General features: G+C 39.6%; 1 protein-coding gene across 2 annotated transcripts; it reads left to right on the top strand.

The window, feature by feature from the left end:
- Positions 1 to 2,293: 2,293 nt before the first annotated feature.
- On the top strand, positions 2,294 to 11,977 carry tap1 (transporter 1, ATP-binding cassette, sub-family B (MDR/TAP)). 2 transcript variants are annotated; one of them, XM_080897510.1, is made up of 13 exons: positions 2,294 to 2,409; positions 3,192 to 3,524; positions 4,393 to 4,621; positions 5,283 to 5,397; positions 5,751 to 5,881; positions 6,064 to 6,269; positions 6,404 to 6,601; positions 7,275 to 7,403; positions 7,478 to 7,672; positions 7,746 to 7,919; positions 9,587 to 9,746; positions 9,848 to 9,984; positions 10,068 to 11,977. In XM_080897510.1, exons 2-13 carry the CDS (start codon positions 3,204 to 3,206, stop codon positions 10,287 to 10,289), a joined length of 2,217 nt encoding a protein of 738 aa, XP_080753636.1. In that variant the 5' UTR covers positions 2,294 to 2,409; positions 3,192 to 3,203; the 3' UTR covers positions 10,290 to 11,977. The 2 variants fall into 2 exon arrangements, with proteins under 2 accessions (XP_080753636.1, XP_080753637.1); XM_080897511.1 differs by lacking the exon at positions 2,294 to 2,409 and adding an exon at positions 2,497 to 2,653.
- The last annotated feature ends 3,650 nt before the right edge of the window (positions 11,978 to 15,627 follow it).

The following is a 15,627-nucleotide window of genomic DNA, read 5'->3' as shown; positions in this document are numbered from 1 at the left end:
TGACATCATGAGTAGTGCACAGGTGTACCTCAGACTGCCCACAACAAAAGGCCACCCTGGAATGTGCAGTTTTTTGCGCTATTGGGGGTCTGGGGACCCAGAACCGGTCAGTATCTGGTGTGACCACCATTTGCCTCATGCAGTGCAACACATCGTCGCATGGAGTCTATCAGATTGTCAATTGTGGCCTGTGGAATGTTGGTCCACTCCACTTCAATGGCTGTGCGAGGTTGTTGGATATTCGTGGGAACTGGTACACGCTGTCGTATACGCCGGTCAAGCACATCCCGAACATGCTCAATGGGTGACATGTCCGGTGAGTATGCTGGCCATGCAAGAACTGGGACATTCTCAGCTGCCATCTGCCCTGAACAATGTGAACCATGATTCATCCGTGAAGCGCACACCTCTCCAACGTGCCAGACGCCATCGAATGTGAGCATTTGCCCACACAAGTCTGTTACGGCGACGAGCTGGAGTCAGGTCAAGACCCCGATGAGGACGACGGGCATGCAGTTGAGCGTCCCTGAGACGGTTTCTGACAGTTTGTGCAGAAATTGTTTGGTTGTGCAAACCAATTGTTCCAGCAGCTGTCTGGGTGGCTGGTCTCAGACGATCTTGGAGGTGAACCTGCTGGATGTGGAGGTCCTGGGCTGGTGTGGTTACACGAGGTCTGCGGTTGTGAGGCCGGTTGGATGTGCTGCCATATTCTCTGAAACGCCTGTGGAGACGGCTTATGGTTGAGAAATGAACATTCAATGCACGGGCGACAGATCTGGTTGACATTCCTGCTGTCAGCATGCCAGTTGCACGCTCCCTCATTGCTTGTGGCATCTGTGGCATTTTGCTGTGAGACAAAACTGCACATTCCAGGGTGGCCTTTTGATTTGGGCAGTCTGAGGTACACCTGTGCACTACTCATGATGTCAGATCAGCATCCTGATGTGGCACACCTGTGAGGTGGGATGGATTATCTCAATATAGCAGATGTGCCCACTACCACACATTTGGACTGATTTGTGACCACTGTTTGGGAGGGATGGTTATATTGTGTATCTGGAATGAATTTTAGGTCTCTACGTCCATCCCATGGGGAATGGGAGCAAAAACAAAAGTGTTGCATTTATATTTTTGTTCAGTGTATTTACCAACTGTGGTTTGCACCATTGCCTCACAGCAAGAAAACCCTTTGTTCAAATCCATCACAAGGCTGGAGCTTTCCTGCAGGGACTTTACATGTTCACAACCCTAAACTGGATAAGCAGAAGAAAGTGAATGGATGGACTTTCCTTGATTTTTTTCATTTAGTAAAGCATTCTACTTTTGAACAGATTACTGTGGATTTAATTAACAGTTATGATTACTAGGTACTAAAAACGCTTCATTTTCTCCAAAGTTAACCTCAGTGAACAGCAGTATAAACATGCTGCATACATTTTAAAGAAATCATTATCCCAAAAGTGCTGCTGCAGTAGAAATTTCGAAAATATTTCCCGACATAGAAACTAGAATACAGTGAAAACACAAAAAGGGATATTGTATTGGCTGAATCCAGTTTGAATTAGTTTAGAATTCTACATTTTAAACTTAAAACTTTTAAACTAAAAGTTTTTTAATGCAATAAAGGACTATAAATCTGTCGTTTTTTAAGTGCTGAAGTGTAAGAAATTGACCAAAGATGTATTTTATTGCTTTTTATTTTTTTCAAAATAAACAGCAAAGCAAACACATGCTTTGTGGTTTACAGGGGTTTACAAAGAGGGTTCCTAAAATAGTAGGAACACTTTTAGCGTTGCTTTTTCCAGCCATCAAACCGGAAAGAAGGGAAAGGAAGGAAGCTGTCAGGGAGTTCAAAGTTTCTGTTGGGGGTTTCAGTGTCCAAGACCAGGCAAGAGACAACATGTGACCGTCAGGCAGGCAAATCAGGCAACAAATAAGCAGCCGCAAGGCAGGATGAAAAGAGGAATACCTCAGAGGAGGTTCATGTGGCTATTATTGGATGGGTTTACACTCAATGTAAACCAGTAAAGATAATTAAATAATATATATCAAAACTACATCACAAAACAATATACATAGCTATTTAGTCTACTATTGCTTCTGGGACCAGAATGCATGAATGAATGAATGAATGAATGAAGAAATATATGAAAGTATAAAGATATATATCCAAGCGATTTATGTAATTACTGTGATTCTAGCTGTTGTTCATTTAAAACGAGTAAAAAGCTCATGCAATTGTACCTCCTCGCCACATGGGGTCGCTGTTGGACTGATTTTCATATCAGGCACATCCTATCAACTTTGCAGTGTTGGTGGCAGCAGGCACTCCACACACTGAAGTTATTCTTCAAAAACAAGTTTTCTGAGTAGTAATGTTGAAATAAAAACGTCACGGTTTAAATAAAGGTAAGTTTTGTTTGTCGTTGGTCTTCGGTAGGAGGACGTATGTGGGACTTTCCATTCCAAAAGCTCTATAAATAGTTAGTTTCGGTTTCAGTTTTGCCAGTCAGTGGTTGTCGGTTCGTGACTGAACAGGCTGCCGGTTTGTAGATATTAAATTAACGTTATTTACTTGGTCTGAGGTTATATTCGAGTTTTTCAAAGGTTTGGGACGTTCGTCGAAGCAAATAGGTCGTGTCAAGGAAACCGAGTAAGTAGGTTGGATTTAAGGGTAATTATAACAGTTGCTATCCCCTGTAAACTCATGTAGTATACGCTATCAATGCTGTTTATGATAGTAGGTGTCAACATTTGCCATAATTGTTTGTGTTTGTGTGTGATGTTTGGTTTATTCACGGAGCCATTTCAAAGAAATCATCAGGGCAGCAGAAAATGAAAGTAAATGCAATCGGCAGCAAAGTGAAAGTAAATAGGGACCATTGTCCTTAAAGGGCATTCAAAATGTAGGCCTGGTGTTTGATGTTTGATCATGTTTGATCCGTCAGTCCCATCCACCCAACACTTATAGACGTAATGTCACTCTTCCAGGGGGAAAAGGAAATACTCTAGTGTACAAAGACTAGTGCATGGTGCGTTATAGCGTTAATATATGAGTATAAGCTGAAAAAGTTGCTTTAAAAAAAGTTTGCCCACTGGTGACACATAGATCATTCTTATTTTATGTTTTTGCATGTTTGCATATTTTGCTGATATTAATACTCAGCTGTCTCTGTCATTTGTTTTTGCAGAGTGTGTGCGTAATGCAGAAGATGAGCTACTTTTTCCCGGTGCTTTGCGTGTGCCTGGATGTGTGTGTGGTGCACACCATCCGCCTGGCCCAACTCTCGCCTCTCCTACTCTCTCATCCATTCATCACCCTATGGGTAGGAGCCCTGACCAGAGCCTCCCTCCTTGCCTTCCTGGCCTTCACCTACCCTGGAAGCCTACCATGGACTAAAAGCTTCGAGGGGATCCAGAGCTTAGGGGTCCTTTGCTTCCACTTCCCAGTGTACGCTACTCTTCTCTGGGTGCTGGGGCAGTCCACCATGGAGGAACTGTGGGGGTGGCACTCTTGGGAGAGGGTGAGTGTATGTGTTTTGTTGCCTACCATGCTACAATATGTGCAACCTTGGTGAGCAGCAAGAAGGAAAATATGAATTCATTACCTAATGCACTTTGAGGGGACATATCTCAATAAGAAATGTGCTTTTCTTTACGTGCAATAGCTATCTGTGAACTGCAGGATTCTTACCAGCTACTTTGAAGTGTAAAATGCATCACACAAATCTTATGATAAGAGTTGAAGTTTATTGTTCTATATCAGTAACTTCTCCTGCAGCAGAAAGTTGTAAAAGTGCCAGTTAAAACTGCAGTATCAGTAAGAACAGTCAAATATATTAGATAATGAAAATATCAGGAGCATTTAGCTGAAATAAGAAGTATGAATACAAGTATTTGTTAATGTATCTATAATCTACATTTTTTATGCTATTTTTACTTGGAATCTTTTTAAACTGTGTTACTGCTATTTGTGGCCACCTCCTTTACCACTGTTATTGCCACCCTGGAGGTCTTCAGTTCTTCTTCTTTTGTTTCATGACAGAAACCACTTAACAACTTTGTGATTGCTGCCAGCATGGATGGGATGCATAAATTGTTGCTTTCATGTCTTAAGTCTGATCAGCAGACAAAACACACATTTACACATTAATATAATGAAAAAGTGAATAATTTTTTTCTCTATATGTGTTTATTAGATTTCTAGTAGTAGATCTCTCAGATAATTGAACAGTTTCCAGTGTAATTGAACTTTTTTTGAGCAGAAAATAAAAATAATGCATAAAACATACTCAGCCTGGAACAAGATCTGAGACCAAAACCAATTTATTTCATCTAAGCTAACTAAACACACGTGTAATGGTTATATTAAACCTGTCCTTTGTCCTGCAGGTGTTACAGGGTTATATCGTGACACTAGTGGCCTGGCTCTACTGGAGTCGGTATGTGTCATCTCTTTTGATCTCCTGGGGCCAGTACATTTCATCTTTTATTAAGAGGACACCATCTCAGAAGCCAAAAGAGGAGACTGGGGCCTCTCTGAAGAGACTGATGGGATACATGCAGCCCTTTTTCTGGCGCTTTGTTGCTGTGCTGATACTTGTCTTTCTCTCGTCTTATGGTATGTGAAATAACACCTTTGAAGTGGGGTCTGTTGCGCTTCTTTCATTCCATCGTATTTATAGTATTACAATTGTGTATTCTCATATTAAACATCATCAGAGTGGCAAATAATGAGGTTAGCATACGTGAAAGTAAACCCTGTATGCAGAATGTCATGCTTCAGACTCGGTTTCAGATAGTTTTTTAAAGAGAGGGAGAAGGGTGATAAATGTGCCCGTTCCAGACAGTGAATTACCTAGAGGGTAGCATTAAGGCCCAGTATAAGATAAATAAGGATTATTGTGAACTTTGAATCATGTGTGGAGTCCAAGAATACAAATCTGGAGCCTAAAGCGTAATACGCCTCTTTTCGTTTAAATTAAAGCATGCATGTCCTTCTTGCCACTACAGTGTTTTGAAATTATATCCTGTAGTTATCATTGTGTTCGTGTCATTGTCCTCATGCTGTTAATTTAAGTATAGGAAAAAAGGTCTTGTTTTCTGCAGCACTAGCTGCATATCTGTAATAATGCCAGCAACATGAAACTGTAATTGTAGGCAATTGTAATTGTAATTGAAATGTAATCACAGTCCACTGACGCTGCTGAATGTAAAAGTTAACCTGGCAGTTGGGCTTTGCCAAAGATCAGTATGGTGATAATGTTAACACCTGCTTTCAGGTGAGATGGCTATTCCTCAGTACACTGGACGCATGGCTGACTGGATCATGAATGAAGAAGCACCTGACGCCTTCACAGAGGCCATTACAATCATGACACTAATGACCATTGCCAGGTAATACAACCTTTGTCTTCTTTGGTTATTAAAGTTGGTTTTTAAAAGGTTCTCTCCGTTTACTAACGCAGAACAATTTAATTAGAATAAATAAAAAACATGTGATCTGTTTGCTAAAAATTTCAGGGATTTTTTTTTAATACTCAGAAATGAACTGAAAGAGTGTTGTGAGGATGGTCAGCGTTAACCTAGGATGCTTTTTACACCCGAGCTCCTGCTCCAACCCATGTAGTGTAGTTTCAGTCACTTCTGAGGATATGTGTACAACAGAAGCTTAACAAAAGCTTAAAGATATGGCTGTAATAATATTTTATGTACTTTTAGTGTAACTCTTCCTCTGCTTTATGTCTCAGTGCTGTGCTCGAGTTTATATGTGACCTCACGTACAATATCACCATGAGCCGCATACACACCTCGGTGCAGGGAGTCGTCTTCCAGGCCGTGCTGAAACAGGAGATCGCTTTCTTTGATGCCACTTCAACAGGTAAATTATGTACAAACTGTATACAAGATTAATGTTTCATTAATTAATAACTAAAACCCTAAAAGCCAATCTCAGTTTCCTCTTAAAAAGTTTTGTGAACTTGTTACAAATAATCCAGAAAAAAGAAGTATATATACACTTAAAATGCGATCCCTTTAAGAAGACTCATGCTGTACTGTTAGGTGAACTGGTGTCACGGATTACCACTGATACCAACAGCGTGAGTGAAGCTCTGAGCGAGGAGCTGAGTCTTCTGATGTGGTACACGGCTCGTTTCGGCTTCCTCTTGTTCTACATGGTGAGCCAGTCATGGAAAATGACGCTGCTCACATGCATGGGGCTGCCCATCATCTGGGTCATACCCAAGCTCACCGGACGCTTCCACCAGGTGATGTGAAAAATTTAGCTTTAATTACTTGTTGATCAAATCTCCTCTGATCAGTTACAATAGTGACAAATCAATAAAATATGTCTTGTTTTACTGAATCAAACTGTGTAGTTTAATTTTTCATTATATTTCAGACTATTGCTGTGCAAGTTCAAGAGTCACTGGCAAAGGCTAACCAGGTGGCCACAGAGACCTTCTCAAACATGAAGACAGTGAGGAGTTTTGCCAATGAGGACGGTGAGACAGAGAAGTACAGACTGCGCCTGGAGGACACTTACGCCCTTAATAAAAAGGAGGCAGCTGCCTATGCGGCTTCTACCTGGGCTAACAGTGTGAGTTGAACACTGATCTATGCTACAGAGTATTTGCAGTTTTTGTTTAGCCTGACTTGTGTGAATATGTGGCAGTGGGAGTGTCTAAAGGCAGCTAACAAGACATTTAAACACCTTTTATTTGTTGTTTTTATAGCTAGAAATTGTAACTGAGATAAATACACAAGGTGAAATCTGATTATAAATTTCAAAGAGGATCTATTGTGCTTTTCGGTGCATGCGAAAACATAAATGCAATCAGATCTGACCTTTAACCTGCCTACTCCTGCTCCTGCTGTTGTGCTGTAAGTTCAGACCTCTGGTGGTGTCTTTGTTGACAGAGGATGTTAAGCAGTGCATTTCTCGCACCTATGAATATATATAGGCCTTGTTATTAAGAGGCCAAACCCATCATTATATCACACAATAAGCAGTTAAGGAGTGTAGCAGATACCAAACATTTGTCCAGCTGCAATCTTTGGTGCTTATTATATTCTCTTGTTTCAAAGTGAAGTGCATAAAGGGCTCTAACTTTAAATCACACAAAGCAAATTTCAATAAATCTAAAAGAGGGTACACCAAGGTGGTACACTGTAAATGTAGACTTCAGCATCACGGTCAATTACTCATTAATACTTAATGTAACTCATTTTACAGTTGATCACTCTGTAAGCTGTTGTTCTTGTTTCTCCAGATGACTACCCTAGCTTTGAAGGTATGCATTCTGTACTACGGGGGCACACTTGTGACCAGGGGGGCCGTCAGCAGTGGAGATCTTGTGTCGTTTGTCCTTTATGAGCTGCAGTTTGCCTCTGCTGTTGAGGTGAGCCATCGACCAAGAAGAAGCATAAATGGATGCTCACTTTTTCCTCTTATTCATGACTACTTCTCTTTCAGGCTGTCATGCGATATTACCCACAAGTGAAGAAAGCAATTGGAGCCTCTGAGAAGATCTTTGAATATTTGGATAGAAAACCTCAAGTACCCCCAGATGGTACTTTGGCCCCTGAAAATCTTCAGGGACACATTCAATTCAAAAATGTTACATTTTCATATAATGGAAAATTAAATGAAGAAAATCTCGTCCTTAAGGTATGTACTAATTTGTCCTGTGCATGTTTTACTTCAAGTTAAAGCATTCCTTAAAATATACCTCTTTCACCAGAATATATCTCTGGAGGTAAAGCCAGGCCAAATCACTGCCCTCGTGGGTCTTAATAGATCAGGGAAGTCCACCTGCGTGAAGCTGCTGGAGAGGTTTTACCAGCCTATAGGAGGGGAGATTCTCCTGGATGGCAAACCACTGAAAAGCTACAAAGACCAGTACCTACATGACAAGGTTTGTGAATATCAGATATTTAATTCCATTTGTGTTTTTATTTATAATCTTTGTGCTTAACGGTGCCATGGGAAACACTCAACGCAAACATTTCTTTGGTTTGTTTACAAGAAAATTCCAGAATGCACCTTTAAAGCTGCATTAAGTGGGGTCTTTTTTTGGCCACTGGGGGAAAAACAGCTTATAAAGCTAAATTATAAGCTGTTAAGCTGTTGCTCTAAAATTATTAAGTGTGATGCAAGTTCTGCATGCAGTATTTTCAGAAGATCGATTTAATGCCTAAACATTTCTTCTTTAAAAAGATGAAAGGTCAATAACATCATATTTTAGCTTTAAAAGACCTGATCACAGTGGAAAAACAACAGTAAACACTTTTAGCCTGTTGGGACCCACTGAGGATAGTTTTCAGGGCCATATGTTTCTGTATATTATTTTTTTTTATGTTTTTTACTGGGATCAAATTTTACTATATCTTTTTTAGAAGAAATAAATGCAGAGGTATTATTGTTTTGCATTTTCTAACTAGTATTTCTCTTCATGTTATTTTTTTCAATTTAGTTTAATCTCATTTAAAGCCAGATTTACTAATACTTTGTGCCAATTGGTTTAAAATAAAGTGCTGTTGGTATTTACAAAGCGACTGCGAGTAAGAGGTAAGAACTGAGTTTGTGACTGACCCTGTTCTGTATGTCTTTCTGGGAGTCCCCTACTGAAGGAGCAAAACATAGGGAGAAAATCTTTTTAATCAAGCACGTAAAGTTATCTTTTTTTGTGCTTGATATTTAAATGAACTGACTGCATCCAAATTTAGAAAACAACGCAACTTTTGTACATCGCTCAGAAAAAGTAACTACTCCTACGAATACTGTTTTACTATTTGGGGACTGCGTTCACACGCTATTTTGCCCAGTTTAGTATATCTGGCCCTTAGTTCCCAGAGTGGATTTTTAATATAAATATAATTACAATTAAAATTGACCAGTTTCATTGCTAGGTTTTTGTTATTATGAAAGTAACTGACTCGCAGTCACAGGGACACCAACCGTCCCAGTAACTGTATGCATCAAACCCTCATCAGACTCACTGTTAGGACAAGTTTGACCAAAGGCTAAAACAAAATACATTTCCTGTATATTTTCCTTTTTTTTCAAGTGTCTAAAATTATTTCAGTTCTTTCCTTTTTATATAAGTGTATTTTATTTATTTTTTTAATTTCAGCTAAGTATTTTCTACACCTAGTTTTAGTTTAGTTTTAGCTAACAGTAAACTTCAGCTGGGAACAAAGACATCATCAACATCAACCTCTGTGGCTATTCGCACCTAGCGGTTTATCAAGTCCTCATGCCACAAATTTAACTCCTAAACTGAAGTTAAAGATACTAAATAAATCCTGTGAATTCTGTATAAAATGGAAATGGAATGAAATTAGCCCCTGAGCTTCAGCTAATGATGACAGGGAAGCATTTTCACAGATTACTAAATGTTTTTCCTCCAAATTCCTGTTTAAATTCACTCCTTTGTCATCTGTCTTATCTTGTTATAAGGATACTTATTTGTGCTTTTTCTTAGCTTTAATCTGCAGCAGATTTCTTTGAAGGCCCTGCTTAGAGTCTGCTGTGAATATTACACAGTCACTAATATCCTGTCTTCGTTCTGTTTGCTCACAGATTGCTGTGGTGAGCCAGGAATGTGTGCTGTTTGCTCGCTCTGTTCGAGAGAACATCAAATATGGCTACGAGCATGCCTCTGATGAGGAAATGCATAGGGCTGCAAATCTGGCCAGCGCCCACAAATTCATCATGGAACTGCCGAATAAATATGACACAGGTTCGACCCAGAATCTCAGCGTTTAACGGCACCACAACATTTCATATTTTCTAAGGCCCTACCTAAGCAAAAGTTTGTTGGTACATCCCTCTGTTTCATAGATGCCGGGGAGAAGGGTGGCCAGGTGTCTGGAGGCCAAAAGCAGCGTATTGCTATTGCTCGAGCTTTAATCAGACGTCCTAAAGTCCTGATTCTGGACAATGCCACAAGTGATTTGGACACAGAGAACGAATATCAAGTAGGAAATTCTTCATCTTTAGTGATTTTGCATATTTCTTAAAGCTGTTTTTCCTTTAAAACCATAATAATTGTGCTCTACAGGTCCACCAGGCGTTGACGGATCAAGCAAAAGACTGCTCCGTGCTGTTGATATCCAACAAGATGAGTGTTGTTGAGAAGGCCAGTCACATAATTGTCATCGATAGAGGGATGGTGAAGGAAGAGGGCAACCACGAGGAGCTGATGAATAACAAAGGCCTTTATGCTGGCCTGGTGGAAAAGCAAAATAAGAGCTGTTTCCGAAATGAGGAAGAATTGAATTGAGATGCAGTGAGAAGTGTGAGCAGCACTCCAGGAACAGACTTGCTGGTTTTAAGACTTAGATCTGATTTATGCTTCAGCGGGAAATCTACACCTTAACCTGTGATGTAGCCATAAACCCCTGCTAACCCTGCAACCTAACCCGACATGCACCTCCAGTGAAATGTAACTACACATTGGGTGGATGCAACCCGAAGTTACTGTGATTGGCTTGTTCAGCATCATCGATTCCTCCTGTATATTTTGAGTGCTAGTTTTTCGCAGCAGTTTTTAAAGTTACGAGTGAAAGAATAACAGTGGTCACTTCAGTATAAGGAATAATAATCATAGCATCAATGTAAGGATTCACAAATGTCAGCAAACTCCTGGAGTGCTGAAACTGTCAGAATAGACATGAGAGAAAGAGTACAAAGAAGTGAAAAACGGGAAGGACAAATATGTCTGACTGCGAAAAAAAACTGACCACTACAAATAGCAGCGACCCAGAAGAGAAAAAAGTCCCCAAATTACATTTTATGTCTATCAGCTGGCACCACATATGAAACATCAGGACTTGACCACACAGTAATTAACACATAATGCACCAGCAAAGGCATAAATGCCGGCAATGACGTTTAACCCACTTAAGCAGGTTATGTGTGGGCTCTACAAAGATTCCCCGCAGAAGTCTAAACCAGGCCTAAAAGATGCAAAACTCAGGCTACATTTATATTGTAAATATTTTTTTTGCAGTGAGACCACCCCTTGTATTACAAAGGTTTGCTGGAGTTTACCCAGTAAGACTGTTGCACCTTAAAGTCCTTGAAGCTGTTATCTACCTACTCAGCAGTCCCTGAGAGTTGCATCCTGTCCCAAAGATGCAACCAGCAGACCGGTCCAGATAAAAATCCTCCGTCATAATAAAATAATGCATTTTCAATCAAGAAATCTAAATGAGTAAAGCAACTATAAACAATAATGTCTAGTTTTTGGTTAAAAAAAAACATCAAATTTTCAAACAAAAAAAATCTGTATTATAAACCTTCAAGCCATGATTGATTTGCAGCTTTCCCTCCAATGCTGTGATACATCCAGACATACAGTTTTAAAAGAAAAGGCACAGTACCATAAGCAGTTTAGCAAAATCAGTGGTAGTGGGTAGATTAATGTTTCTTTATTATTGTCACATCACCCAAACCCACATCCCTCTGGTGAGCTTTTATATCCCTTTGGGTGTGATTGAGAGAGCTCATGGTCACCCACTCTTTTGCTTCATACACTTTGCTTCATACACTGTAGATGTAGAGATCAAGCAGCTAGATTCACTTTACTTTATATTGCACTATTTAAAACTGTGTTTCTAAATGTTCTGGATGGGTTTATGTGTGTTTGTTTATTTTTCTGTACTTTTCCCTTTATGGATGATTCTTTACGACTCAATGTTCAAACTTGTTTGCTTCCACAGAAAAATATTTACACAAATCATGACTTGCTCCATTGTTTTTAATATTCAACTTTTCATTAGTAAATCTTTTAAACAGAGCTGTTCTGTGGTGCGTGTGATTTATTAATGTAAAAAAAAAAATTCTCATAAAGATGTTTTCTTTGTAATAGCGTTAAGTTGTTGCGGAAGGTTCTGGGTGCTTATGCTTTCCGCTTTTGTTGTATGGTAAAACGTCACAATAAATTATTACTGTTAAATAACATGTGGATTCAAGTAAGTGTTAATAAAGCAAAAGTAGGTTTTGCATTTTAAATTCCTCAAAGTTGCCACCTCTTGCTTTGTTAACAGCTTTACATACTCTTTCTGTATACAGCATTCTTAACACTCTTGTAGAAGTTCCCTCATAAGCCGAGCACAACTTGTTGGCTGCTTTTCAACTATTCCCAAATTAACTCAACTGGATTTAAGTCGTGACTGTGGTCTTAATGTCCCCTGTGCCTCACAGTGAGGGCCACACATGGAAATCCAATCTCTTTTCCTTTATTTTACAAAGATAATGTGTCTGGTACCAAAAATAGCATAGTTAAACTCATGAGGCTGAAGTCTGGATTCACATGGGTCAGTTGTCAAGTCATGTTTTTTCAGGCTAAAGCAGTTCTCTTCTTCATACTGGTCTCCTTCAGTACTGGCTCCACCTTCAAGGCCTGATTCACTCAGTCTCCCTCCAACAGCTGATGAAATGTGTCTGCTATTTGAACTTCTGGAGGCTTTGATGTGGGCTCTAATCTGAGGTGCTGTTAATGGGCGAGGATGGTAAAGCAAATGGAACTTCTCTGTAACTGGGAATTTCTAGTTTTTCTTTTTTTGGTTTGACCTACATGAGAGCCAATTTCATCAAGTGGAATAGACTTGGGGATGATTTAACACTTTTTGCACTTTTTTAGTTACTTGGAGACCAGGCAAACTTTTATTTATTCAACTGTCTGCTGATCAGCCATGCCACATTAAGATGAATTTTTATGGTGTGACATTCACTGTCTTCATTTGAATTTCAGAAGTCAGATGTCCTCGGCTTCCATAGGACAACAGGTTGGGTACATGCTGGACAGGTTGCCAGCCTGTTGCATGGCCAAACTAAGTTGTTATGTGTAGCTAAAGCACTGGCTCATGCCTTAGGTACATCTTTTATGCTAATGATTCCATCATCATTATCATCATCATCGTTTATTTATATAGCACTTTAAAAACACACAAGGGTGACCAAAGTGCTGAACAACAGAAACATAATAGATACCATAAGAATAATAAATACGATAAAATAATAAACTAGCGAAAACAATAAAATACAAGTCAGTCAACCACTGAGTCAAAAGCCATTGAATAAAAATGCGTTTTCAATCTGGATTTAAAAACCATCACTGATGTCAATTGCCTAATGTGAAGAGGAAGATTATTCCAAAGCTTAGGAGCCACAATAGAGAACGCTCGGTCTCCTCTCAGTTTCAGCCCTGATTTGGGGACTGAGAGCAACAGCTGCTCAGCTGACCGGAGCGAATGAGTGGGGACATAGGGCTTCAGCAAATCAGACAGATACGCAGGTGCCAGACCATTTAAAGATTTAAAAACCAATAAAAGAACTTTAAAATGAATCCTAAATTCAATTGGAAGCCAGTGCAGGGAGGCCAGAACCCGAGTAATGTGCTCAAATTTCCTTTTACCAGATAAAAACCGTGCCACAGCATTCTGTACTAGTTGCAGGCGTGTCAGAGTGCCCAGTCCAACCCCTATTAAAAGGGAGTTACAATAATCCAAGCGTGAGGTTATAAAAGCGTGGATAATAGTCTCCAAGTCACGCCTTGAAAGAAAAGGTTTAACCTTCAACAGACGCCTGAGTTGATAGAATGACGATTTCACCACCCCATTCACGTGGCCATCAAAGGTAAGTGCAGAGTCGATTTTTAACCCAAGATTGGTAATCGAGCTCTTCAGGTGAGGGGTCAGAGCAGCAAGGTCAACATCAGGGATATCAGAGGAACAATTCGGGCCAAACAGAATTACTTCCGTTTTACGTTCGTTAAAATTTAAAAAGTTTTGAGCCATCCATGACTTAACATCACTAAGGCAATCAAGCAGGAGTCTAATTTGGGAGCTATCAGAATGACTGAAAGGAAAATAAAGCTGGCAATCATCAGCATATAGATGAAATGAAACTTTATGTTTACAAAAGATCGCACCCAGTGGCAGGAGATACAATGAAAACAGTAATGGCCCAAGAATAGATCCCTGTGGTACACCCCATGGCAGAGGGGCCACAGAGGACGATGACGAGCCCAACTTAACACAGAAGCTCCTGTTTGAGAGATATGATTTTATCCACAGGAGTGCAAAGCCAGAAATGCCCACACAATGCTGTAAACGAGAGATCAGCAGGTCGTGATCCACTGTGTCAAATGCAGCAGTCATATCTAGTAGTATAAGCACTACGTGTTTACCACAGTCCGTCGCTACCAGGATATCGTTCATAACCTTTATGAGAGCTGTCTCTGTGCTATGAAACGGCCTAAAGCCGGACTGAAAAACTTCAAACATATGAGAGTTGTTTAGATTCCATGATCAGTACTAAGTGGCTTTACAAAGAAACAAGAAAATATTCCTCTGAAAATGATCAGGTACTAGGTCTGGACTGAAAAAGCAGCCAGTGTCCAAAGAAAACTTTGAAACTCCACCAGAAAGCCTGAAGAACTATTGCTTAAGGCCACTTTAGAAAAATTTAAAGAATGTCTGACTCCTTGGAAGCAAAGAAGAAATGAGTTGTGACCTGAGACTTTTGCACAGTACTGTAGTTATTGGGTTGTTTTTTTTAGATTTTTATCTCACTGTGGTGAACCTGAACAGCAACTTGTGTTTTAATCAGCAGGACTCTCTTTGTTTTTAATAGGAAAATATATGAGGGTGGTCTTCTTCTTTAAGGCAACAGGGGTGAAAATCACCTGGCCATTTTAAGATGAAAACTTCAAGTCCAGCAACAGATCCGGTTAATTTGATACTTTTGTTTATCACCAGCTTGCTATGAACAGTTCATTATGAAAAAATACAATAAATCCAGGGGTATACAGCCTGTGTGTGTGACTGTGAAGGAATGCATCATGCCACATTTCACTTCAACAGTGCAAAGTGAGTCCAAATTAGAATTTCCATCAAATATCTACCCTTGTTTTGTGTTTTAGCCATCACAGCATACTACACTGTGTAACATTAACAAGTACAGGATAAAATAAAGTGTAGGTTTCCACCATATCATTCAACTGAACAGAACTTCAAGCAGCTAGACACAGTAAGGTTAACTTGTAGGTAAATTTGGACTGATTTTATATAAAAGGCTTCGATTGTAGGACAAAATACAGCTGATGAAACAATGCTATTTTCAAGTTGTTTCAATAAATACCGAAGTGATCAAATTGTTAAACGGTCTAACAGCTGATCGGTGATTCACAGCTGAACTCAGCATCCCTGTGCTGTGTACAAGACATTTACAGCTGATAGCTGGTTTGTTTAGCACCCTTTGCATAACGACGTTTACTTTCTTTATGGAGGTTTCTGGCGTGAGAGTGCAGAGCAATAAGGTTTAAAAACAGCTTTGTTTCACCAACTATTAGTCAGATGAACAAATCATAGCTTTGTAATGATGCTATGCGAATTTTAATGGTTAACATACTGCAAACCAAGTCCATCCAGTTACAATTAACACAATCCTGCATATGTTAAAACTCTCCAGGTTAGGGAAAGGTAAACAGTCTATCCTTTTTACTACAAAAGTTTTGAAAATTTAGCTCGAGACAACAAAAATGGCAAAATAGCTTAAATATTATAGAATATAAATGCCATTATTTTGGCTTATATGCAACATGGCAAAACAAA

Source organism: Rhamphochromis sp. 'chilingali', assembly GCF_963969265.1.
Source record: "Rhamphochromis sp. 'chilingali' genome assembly, chromosome: 11".
NCBI lineage: Eukaryota > Metazoa > Chordata > Actinopteri > Cichliformes > Cichlidae > Rhamphochromis > Rhamphochromis sp. 'chilingali'.
Note: the sequence above shows the minus strand (reverse complement) of the source record. Positions and strands in the feature narration are given on the sequence as shown.

Coding starts and splice junctions, on each gene's coding strand:
- tap1 (XM_080897510.1), top strand. CDS start 3,204: ATGCAGAAGATGAGCTACTTTTTCCCGGTGCTTTGCGTGTGCCTGGAT. Junction 7,404..7,477: donor AGTTTGCCTCTGCTGTTGAG/GTGAGCCATCGA, acceptor CTTCTCTTTCAG/GCTGTCATGCGATATTACCC. Junction 9,747..9,847: donor GCCGAATAAATATGACACAG/GTTCGACCCAGA, acceptor TCTGTTTCATAG/ATGCCGGGGAGAAGGGTGGC.